Source organism: Girardinichthys multiradiatus, chromosome 9, assembly GCF_021462225.1.
Source record: "Girardinichthys multiradiatus isolate DD_20200921_A chromosome 9, DD_fGirMul_XY1, whole genome shotgun sequence".
In the NCBI taxonomy this organism is placed as follows: domain Eukaryota; kingdom Metazoa; phylum Chordata; class Actinopteri; order Cyprinodontiformes; family Goodeidae; genus Girardinichthys; species Girardinichthys multiradiatus.
In genome coordinates this window covers 2,057,127-2,072,071 of record NC_061802.1, presented here as the reverse complement: position 1 = coordinate 2,072,071, position 14,945 = coordinate 2,057,127, and the positions used below count along the sequence as shown (strand labels likewise).

Here is a 14,945-nt window from a genome sequence, read left to right as displayed (position 1 = left end):
AAGAAAACAGGCTGAGGCAGCAAGGAAGCACTTGCTGGGATTTAATGCAGTTTTTCCTCCTGGAAACCTGCAGATTAGGACTTTGGACCTGCAGCTTCGGGTTTGTTTATCAAAGTGTTTCATAATCCAGATGCAGCTGGGAAACTATCACAGATCAGAGATTTAAACGTCTTCGAGTGTCCAGCTTTGATTCCGGTTTTAAATTGGCTTAGACTGCGGCTTTAAATCGCACATCTGGTCACCTATAAATGAGGAGAAACACTTCAGTTGCTGCCCTTCACCTTTAATCTACAGCTGTTAAAGTCATACAAATCCATAAACCCTCATCACTGAGGTAAAATCTAGTAGCACTCAGGTAAAGTCCATAAAAAAAGCCGCATTTCCAGGTTTTTCAGCTGCAGCCACAGAGTCAGGCTGCTGGGCTACAGATAGACCACCTGCAAGGGGCGCTGGTGAGTAGCCAGTCTCCAGGCAGCAGAGGATGAGGATGTCAGGACACTCCAATCAGCAGAGGAGGTGAGCTCACCGAAGCTTCCTGGGTTTTCACCTGGAAGACAGAACATTCGTTCACCAGAGGCTGTAAAATGCAGAGAGATTATTAATGAACCCGGAGCTTTAAAAATGGACTCAGACTGTCCTGGTTAGGCTGAGTTTAGTGTCAGGTGAGATTGTTGTGGGAACATGTTGGGTTTCAGTCAACTTAGTGCATTTTCTTCAAAAGTTTAACTTTATGGAAAAACCATGCAGTATAAAAGCAAACAGTTTCAGGTAGACAGCAGCTCACAGATAATCAGGGTGGACTGTACCTTTAACAGACAGGGGGGAGGAAAGAGGTGAAGGGGAGGAAGGAGGAACAGTGACAGAAGCTTGGTGAAGGGAGGAGATCCTGAGTTTATTCTCCTGAAGAAACTCAGCAAGAGGACGGAAAAGGAAAAAGTCAGAGAAATGTTAAAAGCTTTTATTTTGTACAGAAATGCTTGAAAAATGTTCTCCAGGAATGACAGGATGGAAAACCAGGGTTAGGAACTATAGAGCCGACCAACTCACCTGTAAATTGGTCTTTGCTTTCTTTAGGACATCCCGTGTTCTTGATACTGGAAACAAAATGGGGTCCATCAGTTGAAAGACTGCCATACTGGGCCCTAACAAAGCAAACCTGCCAGCTATAGCGTCGATATGGTAGTGATTAGCATATGTAGGAATGTTAACTGGATAGAACCCTTCTTAGGCAGGAGCCTAGCATGGATAGTAGAGCTAATAGCATTTAATGCTAATAAATACCACTTCATGGCTATTCATTTCTGAATTACAGGGTTCCTTGGTTCCATATTAGCATAGATGCAATGTCCTCAGTGACTGGTATGACAGGATTAGGATATCTAAGCTAATGACCTGTTAGCTTAAACAGTTCCTCAGCTGGTTATTAGAACAGATAGGTTGCTGTTAGCTTTGTGATGCTAATGATTAGCGCATATAAACTGACTCCTGGCTTGTTTGGGTTGGATAACCTCATTAAGTGAGATGATCCACAGGATTTTTCCAGAAGATAAAAACAAAGAAAATATAGTTAAATGAAGCATTGGCCTCATAGCAGCAGTTTTATACTTTAGCCTGTGAGAGTTTGGGTTGTTCTACTTGGTTCGTGTCATTTAAGAGTTTAAAAATCATTGTTCTAAATGATCCACTGCTTTGATTAACAGCTGCTAAAATGTAACTATTGACTGCTAATGTGGTGTACAATACTGCCACCTACAGCATTACTGCAGTATTGTCTTTACTTCTACTGGATATAAATAGATACACAGTGTTTTTCATTAAAAAGCTGCTGCTGCTGTATTTACCAATGATTTAAGTTTAACGTTTTAGGGAAAAATACATTTCTCAGATGTGCCGGGATATAGGGAATTCTTTTTCCTTGTTTTAATTTCCTGGGGATGTTTGGAAATCCTTTACAACATCAAGTATGTGGGTTCTAGAAAAACCATTTAGCCTCTGCTGGTTTCCTTAGACAGAAAAACTTTTTATCCAATTTGAATAAATAATTGAATCTGACTGAACTGTTCAATGGTTACGATTAATAGGAAAGTATGAACCTGACTTGTGAAGAACCTTGAGACGACATGTGTTGTGAATTGGCGCTGAATTGAATTGAAAATAGCATCTTACAACCAATGCCCTTTAAGATGAAACATGTTCTACTTTGGACTTCATTTTTTCATAAATCTGGTTTAAAGACTAACTTTAATCAGGAATAAAGCCAGACGAAAGAATCATGCTAAAACTGCAGTTTTTTCGACAAGAAACAAACGTAGTGATGGTTGGTTTGTGTCACTTGGACAGAAGCTGTTGACTCACGCTGACTGACGATAAATTGCTCCATGCTATCTTTGGTGAGGTTGGAGGTCCTCAGTCTCTCCATTGCACCCTTTAGAGCCTGCTCCTGCTCTGAAAGCTTCAGACGGAGAGAGACAACCTCGTCAATCAGGGATTCATCCTAAAGAAGGAAACGATACACAGGCTTTGTTTTATTACATGTGCCAGTTAAAACAAACTTCATGTTTTAAAGATCAGGGTCCCTACCTGTTTGGTTTCCTGAGGGTCAGACAGACCTGCTCTGCAGGTCACCTGCAGCAGGGACTCGGCCTCCTGCAGGATCTGTTTCAGAGTTTTAGTGTCTGACAGCAGATTTCTGACACATCCTGGGTCGAAAGGCTGAAATGTAGCACAGGCATTAGGCCAGTAAAGTCAACAGCACACATAATCTGTTTTTACAGAGTATGAGAGGTCCAGTAGGGGACCACCTAACACAGATGGGCAGAAGCTGCACACATTATGGCTCCATCTGTTTATCATGCGAGTGTGTTCACATTTCTGTGATTCAGAACGCTGAAATTCATTCGATTTTGATCATTTTCAGTCATCTTCATTTATTTTCAGTGGATGCTTCTGATGTGAATTTATTTATCCATCGTTTTATTCTTTTATTATTAATAAACATAATAATTTTCCTTCTTTAAGTAACTTACCCCTGACTAACATTACTGCTTTCTGATTTTTCTCTCTTCATAGACATCAACAGTTGTACACACTGTTAGGGTTACCGTTTTTAACACTTTGAAAGCTAACCATGTTGCAACTTACCCCACAGGGGCAGCTTTGGATCTAGTTAGGCTCCCATAGTTGTTATTATTTTACAGTCAGAGTCCGTATTAAAATAAATAATCTCTATGGATTTCAGTGGGAGCTGTCTGAATTTGCAGTTCCAACATCAACAACTATGTTCCACAAGTTGAAAAAAGACAGGAAATAGTAAAACTAATTCCCAAAAATAAATTATAGTCCTGTACAAAAGTCTTGATCTTGCTCTGGTCCATCTGAAGATCACCTGACCTCTCACCTGATGAAGCCTCTGCAAGGCGTTCAGAGAACATAGGGCGTCCTCCATCTGAATAACAAGGAAAGTCCCTTCGAGGAGCTGCTGCTGCAGGGCCTTGAAGTCCTTTACGTGGCCGACGGCGGGGTGGCCGTGTCGTCTGGTGAAAGAACCATCAGGAGCTCCACTCTGAAGGGTGGAGGCAGCTGAGGGAAAATGAGGGAGATATGAAGAAATGCAGGAGAAAACTCTGGGTACATCGCTGAGTTTTTATTTTGGTCCAGTTTAAACTAAGTTCCGTCTCACTTGTATCAGCTGTTTCACCTGCTCTCGGCCCGGATCGTAGAGGAGACGAAGGACTAATGAGTCCGGTGTCTCTAACAGGCGGAGACAGAACTTTATCTGCAGAACAAAGATTCCTGTTAGAAGAATGCTGAGAAGTTTAACATCAGAACCGGCTTTATTCTTCAGGTTTGTGACACAAACACGAAAGTTGACTTAGGTTCTGCTTTGCTTTCATTGGAGACATTTAAAATATAAATATTTAAGAAGGGAAATGATAAAAATGTTTTACAGTGTATATTTGCAGTGTTTTCACTGAAGAGGAAGACAAGTTTTAATCAGAGCAGATATGCCTGGTATGGATCTGGGTACCCGGACTGTTAAATGTCCATCAGAGAGACAGCCTGAGGGGAAAACCTGTCACTTTGGCAGCTGGTTTCTGCAGACAGCGCTCTGTAGCGCCACCAGAAGGTAAAAGTCTAAACAGTTTGTGTCCAGGATCTGTGGGGCATGCAGATATGTTAGCTGCCTCTTTCCTGACCCTAGACCTGGACAACATCATGTTTTCCTGATTAAATTAGAAAGAAAGACAAACTGACCGATGAAGAGTCGCCTCCCGGCTGCAGGCGGAGTGTTGGCCTGACCGTTCAGCTGCTGCTCCAGCTGGGTGTGAAGATCTTTGGGGTCAAAGGTCACAGTGTGACGTCCTGGCAGAGTGCTGTTAACCACCTGATCTGCTAGGCAACACGGAGAAGAGGGAATAAGAACAAACATGGGAGCGAATGTATGCAGGAAAATAGATTATTTCAGATGAATTGTCATATTTTACACTTTAGCTGCCATCCGTTCACATTTGTTTTAATGCTTTAACTGAGTAAGACACGTGCAGCGCTAACACCGCGCTGCAGGCCAGCGGCGGCACAGCGTAGTAACAGAAATAAATATTCACACATTCTTCCAGAATCTGGAGTTCTAAATCCAAGCTCTGCTTGTTAAAGAAATACAAAAAATTAAACTTAAACCTATTTCAACTTTAATCTTTTCCAAATACAGTTTTGAAAACATGCAGTAAAATGTCAGCAGTGAAGTTAATTTTTTATTTATCTCAGACCTCGTTGAAATTTGTTGTTTGAGATCATTACTGTAAGACAGGCAGTCAGAAGAAAACCTATTAACTAAAATAAGCGATAATAACCAGCAGAAAAGCAAAACCACGTTAAATAAAGCAACAGAAAACTAGGTAGCTTTCCTTCTCTGGAATAAAACCAGAATAATTTGGAAGCTAGTTAAGGTGCTTGTTCTACTGATCCAGAATGTGCGACTGATCTGTGATCAACCTATTTCCGGTCCAATCAGTTTTTGGTTAAAGAAATGACAAAAATCTTAGGAGCTGAGTTTAACATGCATCTTTCTGGAAAAATGTTAGAAAAATTATTTCTCTGACCTTCTTTCTCCTACTACTCTCTAATTATGCCGTGTCTGCACATATTGCTGCTAATGGCTAATAGCTTATTGTTCTCTCTCACTTTATTGTCTCTTTATAGAAATTACTCTGGTCTGGCGCTTTTGTTTAGTTGTGGCACCTTCTCTTTCTGTGAATAACTCTCTCTGTCTCCAGGACATCTTTACGATTGCTGTGACCTATTCTCCTTTTCCATTGGCCCGTTTTAGGCGCTCCAGTTTCACTCTACTCTGTTTGGCCCAGTTGTGTTTTCACAGACCCGCTGACGCCTGAAGCTCCGCCTCCAGCCATCAGTTGTGCTGCTATTAATGTTACTCTGTGACATTGTCACATTAAAGGAATCTGCATGAAACCATAAAAAAAATCAATGAATAGAAAATTAAAACATAAATAAACTAAATATCAATGTTTGTACTATTGTACGCAATCTGCTGGGTTTCCTTAGATAGAAATATTTTAACCAGTTTGAATAATAAACTGAATCTGACTGTTTGATAGTTAGGATTAATTGGAATGTACGAACCTGACTGGGAAAGAGACATGAGACGACGTGTTGTGAACTTTAGCTACATAAATAAAACTGAACTGAATTGAATTAATGTCAATAATAGGTTTTTTCATATATTAAATGATCCACTGAGATAATTATCTGGACCACAGCCCAGCCAGAACTTGTAAATAAGATTCAGGGGTTCTGATGTGAAGGGGATGTAGCAGGAGAACCAGAGAGGAGAGACGCTGCTGTCTGGATGGTGAAGCTCCAGAGTTTGTCTGAAGAACTTAACATTTTGGACTTTATCAGGAAGTTCTTGTCTCATCCATGGCAATAATGAGGACAAGAACTTTAAAGCCCAGAACCGTGGACTTTTGACCGCGGTAAAGTTAATTATAGATGGGCTATTCATGCTCCATGGATTCACCGGGGTCCTTCTCCTGTTTGACCCGATGAAGGCAGTCTGATTACAGGCAGCTGCTCTTTGCCTGCTCCCTCCTCCTGCAGACGTTGGTTCTCTGAAGAACCGTTAAAAGATTTCAGATCCAGACACACTGTTTTATGGTGGTTTTGTTTTGTGTGTTTTTAGGGAAATATTTGTGCGTCTGAACAGCTGATTTCATGTGTGATCAGCTGGTTTAAGATGGTATTAAATACAGCGCCTCCTACCTGCGGCTTGGAATCTGTCTGTATGACTGGACTGAACTTACCATTTATTTCTCCACCAAAACTGGATTTGTTTGTTTTTGTTAGGTACGTCTGTTATATATCAGCTCAATATAACTTTTAACTTTTTTGTTTTACAAGTAGAAATACTTTCTACAAATAAAATAAATTAAATATTCAGCGATTGTTTCAAGAAATATTTGGAAACTTGACTAGCTTCTGGAAGATTACAGGGATTTTCCACCATAATTTAATCAAATTTAGCTTTAGTCTCAATCTGTGTAAATTTGAAGAATTTCTTTATATTTTGATGACAGGAGTAAATCTAAACTTTGATCTCCACATGAAGACCTTCCAGATGCTTATGTTGGATAATTCCTACCTGAGTGTGTGTTTGCTGTGGCTTCACAGACTCTGCGGTTTGCCTCCTGCAGCTCATTCTGAAGCGTCTGGATCAAACTGCGGTTCTGGTCCAGCTGCTGCCGGAGGACACTCGCCTCATGCTGCAGCCTGAAGGAAACAAACATGTGTTAGATTCCAGGTTTTCTGCCTTAATTAACAAAGAAAGAATTAAATCTTCACCTGTTGATGGCTTCTTGGCTTCTCTGTCTGTCCTGTTTCAGCTGTGCCACCTCCTGGCAGCGAACTCCATCTTCAGCCTGCAGCTTTTTGCTTAGCTCCGCCCATCTCTGTGTTTCTAGCTCCGCCTCCTTTAGCCTGGAACGCTCCAGAAGGACCACCTCCCTTAGATGCTGTGCCTCTCTGCTGCCATCTAAAGAGAAAACACGGGAGTGCAGAAAAGATTTGATGACGTTTCTAAATGTTTTCTGATGTTAATGAAGTAAAATTGCGACAGAGAACATTATTACCTCTGCTGAGCTTGAGCTGGGTCTGCAGACTGATGTTCTCCTCCTTTAGGAGTCTAATCTCACTGGAAAGTTGGGTGACTGAGTCCAGACCCTGGATGTAGATGTTGGTAGGAGCACCTGTGAATTCAATAATAATCCACTTCAAAATCCAGCCCTGTTTTCTCCAAACTCTTGAATTTTAATTTGGTCTTAGGTGGTCTTCCAGAGAAAGGTTTGAAGGTCAGACGAGACAAAGATGGAGCTACTTGACCACAAAATGTTTAGGACAGTTCAGGTGAAGCTTTGAAACCTAAGAACACTGTACTAACTGCTGTGCACAGTGGTGGCAGCATCATGCTATGGGTTTGTTTTACTGGTGCATTGCACAAAGTGGATGCAACAATGAAGAAGGAGGACTACATACAAATTCTTCATCTTCTGCTCAAATCAACAGCTTAATGGTTGTACCAATAGATCACAGCTGTCAAACTCGAGGGCCAGTGTCTTGCAACCTTTAGATGTGCCTCTGCTTCAACACCCCTGAATCTAATAATTAGGTCATTAGCAGGATTCTGGAGAACTTGACTGCACACTGAGGAGGTAATTCGGCCATAGATTCAGGTGTGTTGGACCAGGGAAACATCTAAAAGTTTGAGGACACCGGCCCTCGAGGACTTGAGTTTGACATCCTCGCAATAGAGGATCAGAGACAGCCTGTAGACCGAGACATAGCTCTCCCTAGTGACCCTCTCCGGTTGTTCTGGGGGATCCCGAGGAGTTCCCAGGTCAGAGAGGATATAGAGTTCCTCCAATGAGTTCTTGATCTTTTCTAGGGTTTTATCCCAGTGAGACATTTCTGGAGAACCTCTGCTGGGTGGTAGATTGACCTGTTAATCATAAAGTTGACCTTCCCCGCTCAGCTCTTTCTTCACTAGGACAGATCAGAGAAACTCCTTCATGACTGCATTCAATCTATCCATCTCCTGCTGACCTGTTTCAGTTGAGAACCATGACCTCAGCCTGAGAGGAGCTGCCCCGCATCCGAGCGGATCTCACACTCAGCTGAAAACTGCTCCAGGGAACAGCAGCATGTCTTGTCTTATCTCCACAGAACAACCACATCTGTCAAAGTTCCTATACCAGACACCCTTCTCTTTCTGCCTCACCATCGGATTCTGTCCACAAACTCCACAAAAACATCTGTACACAAGAGGCGGCCATGCTGGAATTTAACCTGCACCAGAAACAAGAACAATTTCATGGCTAAACTGTAGCCGCAACCCTTCAGCTCCCTTTACAGGATCCATCTGGAGGCCGTAAGTCTTCTCCAATCCACAACCTTCGTGATTCCTTTTGGTATTCATAGTGAAAATGCAAGACGAAGCAGAACCTGATTTTAGGACGTAAACAGAACACCTTTTTCCATGGGGGCGTGGGCCAGTTTCACCTCCAGCTGCTGCCGGAGGCGATCGTTGGTCTGGATGGAGTCCTCCAGTCTCTGTCTCAGACTGCGGATTTCTCTCAGATGCTCCGTCATCAGGTCTGAACCTTCAATAAAAACACAAACAAGGTCTCAACATCTGGCCAGGCTCTTTGTCCATTCAACAGAGCAAAGAGGAACTGAAAGAGGTAAGCCAATGTTGGACCTGTGCGGCTGGTGCCTGACTGGTACCCTGATGATCCCGACGACAGGTCAGCTCCAGCTCTTGCCGGTCTATTTCCAAAGGGCATTTCCCACAATGCACTTCTCTCCAGCAGACTTGCCCCAGCTTTCATTGCCATGTTGCCTCCCAGGCTGCTGCTGCTGAATGGAGACGGCTGGAATCCTTGGTAAGAGAGAGGCAGGGCACCGGAGGGGTCTGCAGGATGCTGGTGGGCAAACGGGAACCCGTGAAGAGATCTGGACTGGGGACTGGAAAACCCTGCAGAGGAGGAGAGGTGAGGTACAGATGAATATTTACAGAATAAACCTGTAAACTGACTTAAAATTTAATAGTAAACTACTTACTGTTATTTTTTCAAAAGGGTTAATGTGTTAGCACAATCAAGAGAGGTGAAAAGCTAATAAAATCTAGTTCTATGGAGAGATGCTGCATCACGATGTTCTGATCAACTGGCAAAGGGATTTCCACACTTACAGCATCATGTGGATGCTGTCTGTGGACTACAGCCAGGCATTTACCGGTACTGACTCCATCCATCTGCAGTTGGACGGTGGATTTTGTTTACCAACTGAAAAGCAAACGGCCAGGCTGAACACATCCTTCACATTCACCCTTAGAACCGGTGTACCCCAGGGCTGTGTGCTAAGCCCACGCATGCTTGCCAACTCCACATATGATTGTTTAATTTGTGAATGTCACAACTGTCATTGAAGTCAAACAAAAATGAAAAATGCAAAAACATCAAGAAACATTTTTTCGGACTACAAGGAAAACGGAGGCTGTTTGAAAGGAATTCATTGACTGACAACAGCTCAGCAAAAAACACCACTGCTTTTCCTTTAGAAACCAGTCATGAGCTTTTAGAAATTTAACACAGCAAGCAGGTTAAAGAGTTGCATGATGGCCTTCTATGGATGGGATCTGACCTATGATTTTTCTGGTCCTTGGCTATAGTTTCCCAAAATAAACACGTTTAGTTTGTTACATTTTTCACTCAGTTACAGAAAGTCGTGCACATAGAGTCAGAGTGACCCACTGTCATTGACTGTCAGCTGCTTCTGTAACATCTGAAGCTCCTGGTGAACCTCAGCCAGAGAGAAACCCGCCCCTTCGCTTCTTTGTGGCTGCAGCTTCATGGGGGAAAGATGGAGGGGGAAGAGGGTGCTCTGTTTCAGGGAGGAGGAGGAGAGGGGAGGGTGACAAAGAGCTGGGAGGAAAGAGGGTGAGGAAGACTCATGAAAACAGCGGGACGAAGGACAGGTAGACGAGATAGGATGACAGGTTGTTTGTTAGCTCCTTCTCACCTGAGTGACTCTGCAGGTCTGCAGTGTTGTGTGGTGAGCTGGTAAGGTGCATGCTGGGACAGCTGAGGCAGGACTGGGTGCGATGGGATGAGGTGATGGATGAAGGAGCAGATGGATGGCGTGAAGTGGAACCGCGCTGAGAGTCTAAAACAAAAAACAGACTGCTGTCAATCACTGATTCATTATGTATGAAGACATCACATGGGGAAAGGCTGCACATATTCTGTAGGAATGTATTCAATGCATTCACTTCCAAGAGCAAATACATCAATTATTCAACTGTAGTGCAGGATAATTATGGGATGTACCCAAGGTTAAACTTTAGTGAAACCCTAAAAATCCCAGCTAAGGGCGCGGCGCTGGTGGTGTTGGGGTTAAGCGCACGACCATGTGCAGAGGCTATAGTCCTTGATGCGGCTGTCCCGGGTTCAAGTCCCAGACCCAGCGACCTTTGCTGAATGTTTCCCCCCTCTCTTTGCCCTATTTCCTGTCTACCTACTATCGAAAAATGAAAAATAAAGTCTTCTAGTGCTGCAAAACAAAAAAAAACAAAAAAAATCCCAGCTAAATGATGCAATCTTACCCATTCAACACGCAGGTTAACACATTCTTCAGCAGGCCCATCCCAAATAATTCAACATTAACATCGCTTATTTTAATTACAGCTGCACATCTGTGGAGACGGTCACACAAACCTTAACAAGCTCAATCAGGAGAGACGGTTTACACATTTACATCCAGCGTGCATCATTAATAAGGCTGATCACAAGGACTACATCAACTTTTACCATCAGGGTAATGATTGCTGGGAAAGTGTGCAATTAATTTAGTGTTTTATTTATTAGTAAAGTGGATTTCCTTTAATTTCTTTGTTTATTACAATTTATATTATATTATATTATATTATATATCTTTTGCAAATATGCAGAAAAATCTATTTTATCCATTCCATTAAAATGTTGTCTGACTGTATGATTTTATTTGTATTTGTTAAAAACATATTTATGTTATAATCTGAACTGATGGTCTTTACCTCCAGATCAGTAAACTGTGACCTCTCGCTCCACATATGACCTCGCAGTGTGCTCTACTCTACATACTGCAGCAATAGATTTAGTTGATCTGTAGCTAACATGATGCTAACTTTCAGCCTCCTGTTAAGTGCAGAGCAGGTACGAGGTGTGCAGAGGTTTCTTCATGGTCTGTAGTTTTAGAGGTCAATGTATTTGTCTCCCTCTGCCCCCTGCTGGTTGAACTCACCTGTGCTGGCTTTGGTAGAAGTCCTGATTCCCTGCAGTCCAATCTCACTGGCAGCATCTGGGTCAGAGCACAACACCAAGTCCTCGTTGGTGGAGCCGTGCTCGTCAGACACGTAGGAGATGCGATCTGATTGGTCAGTGATATCAGAGAGGGCGTGGCTGCTGCTGGGCGTGTCAGAGCGATGATGACCCTGATGCTGCTTGAGTTCGGCTTGGAGAGACTCGATGACTTTGTCCTTCTGTTGCAGTTCTTTACTGAGTCTGTTGGAGCAAACACACACAGATACATAAACATGCTGCTTTTCCAGTCAGAAATTATACCTTCTGTATCAGGCTGAGATCTGTCCGAATCAAAACTGAGGATCCGTGGCAACAATCTGAAGTCCACCATCCTACAGAGAGAAAGATTATTCTCAAGCAGAAAACATCTCAGACAGGAGCGGACGTCCCAGCAGATTCAGGCCAAGGTGAGAGGGTGAAGCTCACAGAAATGACCAAAAACCCAAGATCTCTCATACTCTACAGATCTCAGTTAGAGGGTTGAAGGTTAAAGGTTATGACATGACAAATAGAAAAACACTGAACCAGTCTGGCTGTTTGGAAGGGATGAAGAAGAAAGCCTCTTCTTTCTAAAAACAAGTGAGGACACCGGTCCAACGGCTGAAGCTTGGTCCAAACTGGGTTATCATCAGTACGATGATCCAGAGCTCAGCAGCTCATCTACAGCAGAACGGTTTTAAAACGGAATGTTTCAAAGTCAAAGTCCAGATCACAACCTGATTGAAATGCTGTGGTGGGACCTTCAGAGAGGTGTGCAGAATCGAATGTCTGCAAACCTCAATGGACTGAACCAACATTGGAGAGAAGAGCAGCGGCGCCTCCCAGGGGTGTGGGTTCTCTCCCCACTTCTATTCTCCCTCCACACAAATGACTGCACCTCAGCGGACCCATCTGTGAAACTCCTGAAGTTTGCAGATGACACCACTGTTATTGATCTGATCCAGGACAGTGATGAGTCTGGTGGAGGATTGGCTGGTCCACTGGAACAGTCAGAACCACTGGGAACTTTACCTGCTTTAGACTGTGGAGATGATGGTGGACTTCCAGAGAACACCCCCTACACTGCCTACCCTCACCATCCTTAACAACACTGTCTTCTGTGGACCACTTCTGTTTCCCAGGAACCACTCTTTCTCTGGACCTGAGATAGTCCTGAAACACAAACAATGTTCAGAAGAAGGTCCAGCAGAGACTACTTCCTGAGGTAACTCAAGAAGTCCAGCCTTCTACAGGAGCTGCTGGTCATCTTCTCCACTGCCATCATTCAATCTGTCCTGTCTTCATTCATCTCAGTGTGGTTTGGATCATCCACCAAACAGAACAGGTCCAGACTGCAACCAATAATCAGGTCTGCAGAGAATCATCAGGGCTGACCTTCCCTCCATCCATCGAGAGCAAGCAGAACCAAAGTCAGATTTATTGTTTGTGTGCACGAAGCTGATTCTAAAACTAAAGAGTGGATCAACATATCTATATTTGTTATTAAACTGAAATATATTAAAATTCACAAGTAAAAATAAATAAATGTGTAAGCTTTAATATGCTAAAAGCATCTGAGAGCTGCTGCCTTGTGACCTACAGGATAATGAGTATTAGCAGGAAGGTGAGTCACCTGCTGAGGCATCGTATCGCTATAGGGAAGCCTCTTAGTGACGGACGTGATTGTGCATCAAGTCTCATGTTCACAGGAACAACACACTCATGTCTGACATGGAAAAACAGGATAAAAAAATAAATAATGTGGGCAAATGAATCCGACTAAACAGTGAGACTAGTTGTGTCTGAAACATGTCGCCTGCAGCTGATTTAATTAACAGTGACGTGTTGGTGCAGAGGATAAATCCGCAGGAATCAATGCTTCACTGGCACACAAAGACAGTCATGATAATCAACAGAACATTTTCTGAAAAAATAACGCTGTCTTCAAATTCACAACAGAAACATTCGGCACATTTCCAAACACAATTGCTTGAGAGGTAAAACACCATCTCTGGAACCTAGGATTCTACAGCTGTGAGGACCTGATCGCAGGTGAGGGTGTCAGGATTGGGTATAAAAGAAATCCATCATTAGGTTAGTCTGTCCAGCTGATTTGTTTGGCCCTCGAACTTAAATACAACCAGTATGACCAATAAACATAATGTAAAGACCTCTCAGATACCACTCAGAGTGGGCCATGGGTGTTTGTGGATCTGGAAAAGCCTTAAGACTGTGTGCCCTGATGGATTCTAAGGGGGATGCTTTGTAAGGGCTATCCGGTCCTTGTATAACCAACGCCAGAGCTAAGTCCACATTCTTAGCATAAGGGTCAACTTGTTCCCAGTGCAGATTTGACTCAGATAAGAGGTCCCTGGTCACCAGTCCTGTTTAAGGGCTTCTCCAAACTGGATCTTCATGTGTAGTTGTGGAGAGGAGGAGGTCTGGTTTGGGCACCTCAGGGTCTCATGTTGGCTTTTTTCAGATGTGTTTCTTTTGGGACCTTCAAGCTGTGACCTTCAGCATGAGCTGAACCAGTTCACAGTCAGAAGAGTCAGCCTGAAAACTGGAAAAAGGTTGATTGCTCCTTTCAGGTCTGGGTTGAAACCCAGTTCAGGTTCCTCTGTGTCTTGCTCCCAAGTGATGCCAACATACAAGTCGGAACTTCAGCAGCAGAAAGTATGGTTTTGCTCCTGTTTGTTGGTCTGTCCACTGGTTAAATGGGTCCACCTACGTTTCAACCCTACCATGAGATGATCAAGAAATCATGAGGGAAAGAACCACATGGAATAAAACAGTTGGAGTGATCCTCCTCTGCAAGGGGGCCGGGTTCAGTGATTGGAGATTTCAAGATTGAGAGTACAGCTGCCGCTCCTCCTCATGGAAAGGATTCAGTTGAGATGGTTCTGGTACTTGATCAGGATGTATCCTCTCTTTGGATGTTTTCTGGGCAGAACCTCCTGGAAGGAGACCTTGAAGCAAATCCAGAGCACCGTGATGCGTAGAACCCCCCACTGTCCACTCACCACATGCTTGCTCTGGAGAAGCCCAAACCCAATCACTTGATGCAAGTTTTTACTAATTGGGTTTCTAAATTGACCTTTATGGCATTGTTCTGTAACAACGATCAAATTGGAGCATAAAAATTTTAATGTGAATCAGTGATTTGATCTGTTTGTGTTGTGAAATGTTCTGAGATTACATCAGCTGTGAATTGTTGCCGTGTAGAAACTGAATGGGATTGAAGGCCTGACAACAGATTCACTTTTGGAGAGGTTCTGACCCAGTTCTCTAATCATCACAATTTAGTCCTCATCAAACCTGGTCCAATCTTTCCGGTTGCACATATCAACCCTGAGGTCAAATGACCCACTTGCTGCATAACTTAACCCACTAACATATGCCACGATGAAGAGATTATAAGCTTTATTCACCTCACCTGTCAGTGGTCATAATGTTATGGCTGATCAGCGTATGCTGCTAGAAACATTTTTGAGTCTGTTGCTTCATCAGCTTTTGCAGTTGGTTACATCTTCTAAATCCTGATGGTTTCTGCAG

At 43.1% G+C, this 14,945-nt stretch overlaps 1 protein-coding gene across 14 annotated transcripts in view; it reads right to left on the bottom strand.

Moving 5' to 3' along the window:
- Positions 1-262: 262 nt before the first annotated feature.
- Positions 263-14,945, bottom strand: part of LOC124873725 (phosphodiesterase 4D interacting protein) — an 88,321-nt gene continuing 73,638 nt past the window's right edge. For 11 of the 14 annotated variants that reach the window (XM_047374611.1, XM_047374612.1, XM_047374613.1 and 8 more), the window contains 16 exons: positions 11,353-11,612; positions 10,093-10,236; positions 9,825-9,995; positions 8,771-9,046; positions 8,541-8,672; positions 7,146-7,262; positions 6,859-7,048; positions 6,659-6,786; positions 4,255-4,389; positions 3,680-3,775; positions 3,398-3,579; positions 2,581-2,712; positions 2,356-2,494; positions 1,048-1,094; positions 807-900; positions 263-547 (listed from right to left, as the gene is read on the bottom strand). In XM_047374611.1, coding sequence (XP_047230567.1) covers positions 423-547; positions 807-900; positions 1,048-1,094; positions 2,356-2,494; positions 2,581-2,712; positions 3,398-3,579; positions 3,680-3,775; positions 4,255-4,389; positions 6,659-6,786; positions 6,859-7,048; positions 7,146-7,262; positions 8,541-8,672; positions 8,771-9,046; positions 9,825-9,995; positions 10,093-10,236; positions 11,353-11,612 — 2,368 coding nt within the window. In that variant the 3' untranslated portion in view covers positions 263-422. The remainder of the gene's footprint in view (positions 548-806; positions 901-1,047; positions 1,095-2,355; positions 2,495-2,580; positions 2,713-3,397; positions 3,580-3,679; positions 3,776-4,254; positions 4,390-6,658; positions 6,787-6,858; positions 7,049-7,145; positions 7,263-8,540; positions 8,673-8,770; positions 9,047-9,824; positions 9,996-10,092; positions 10,237-11,352; positions 11,613-14,945) is intronic. The other 3 variants (XM_047374605.1, XM_047374606.1, XM_047374607.1) reach the window with 3 other exon arrangements.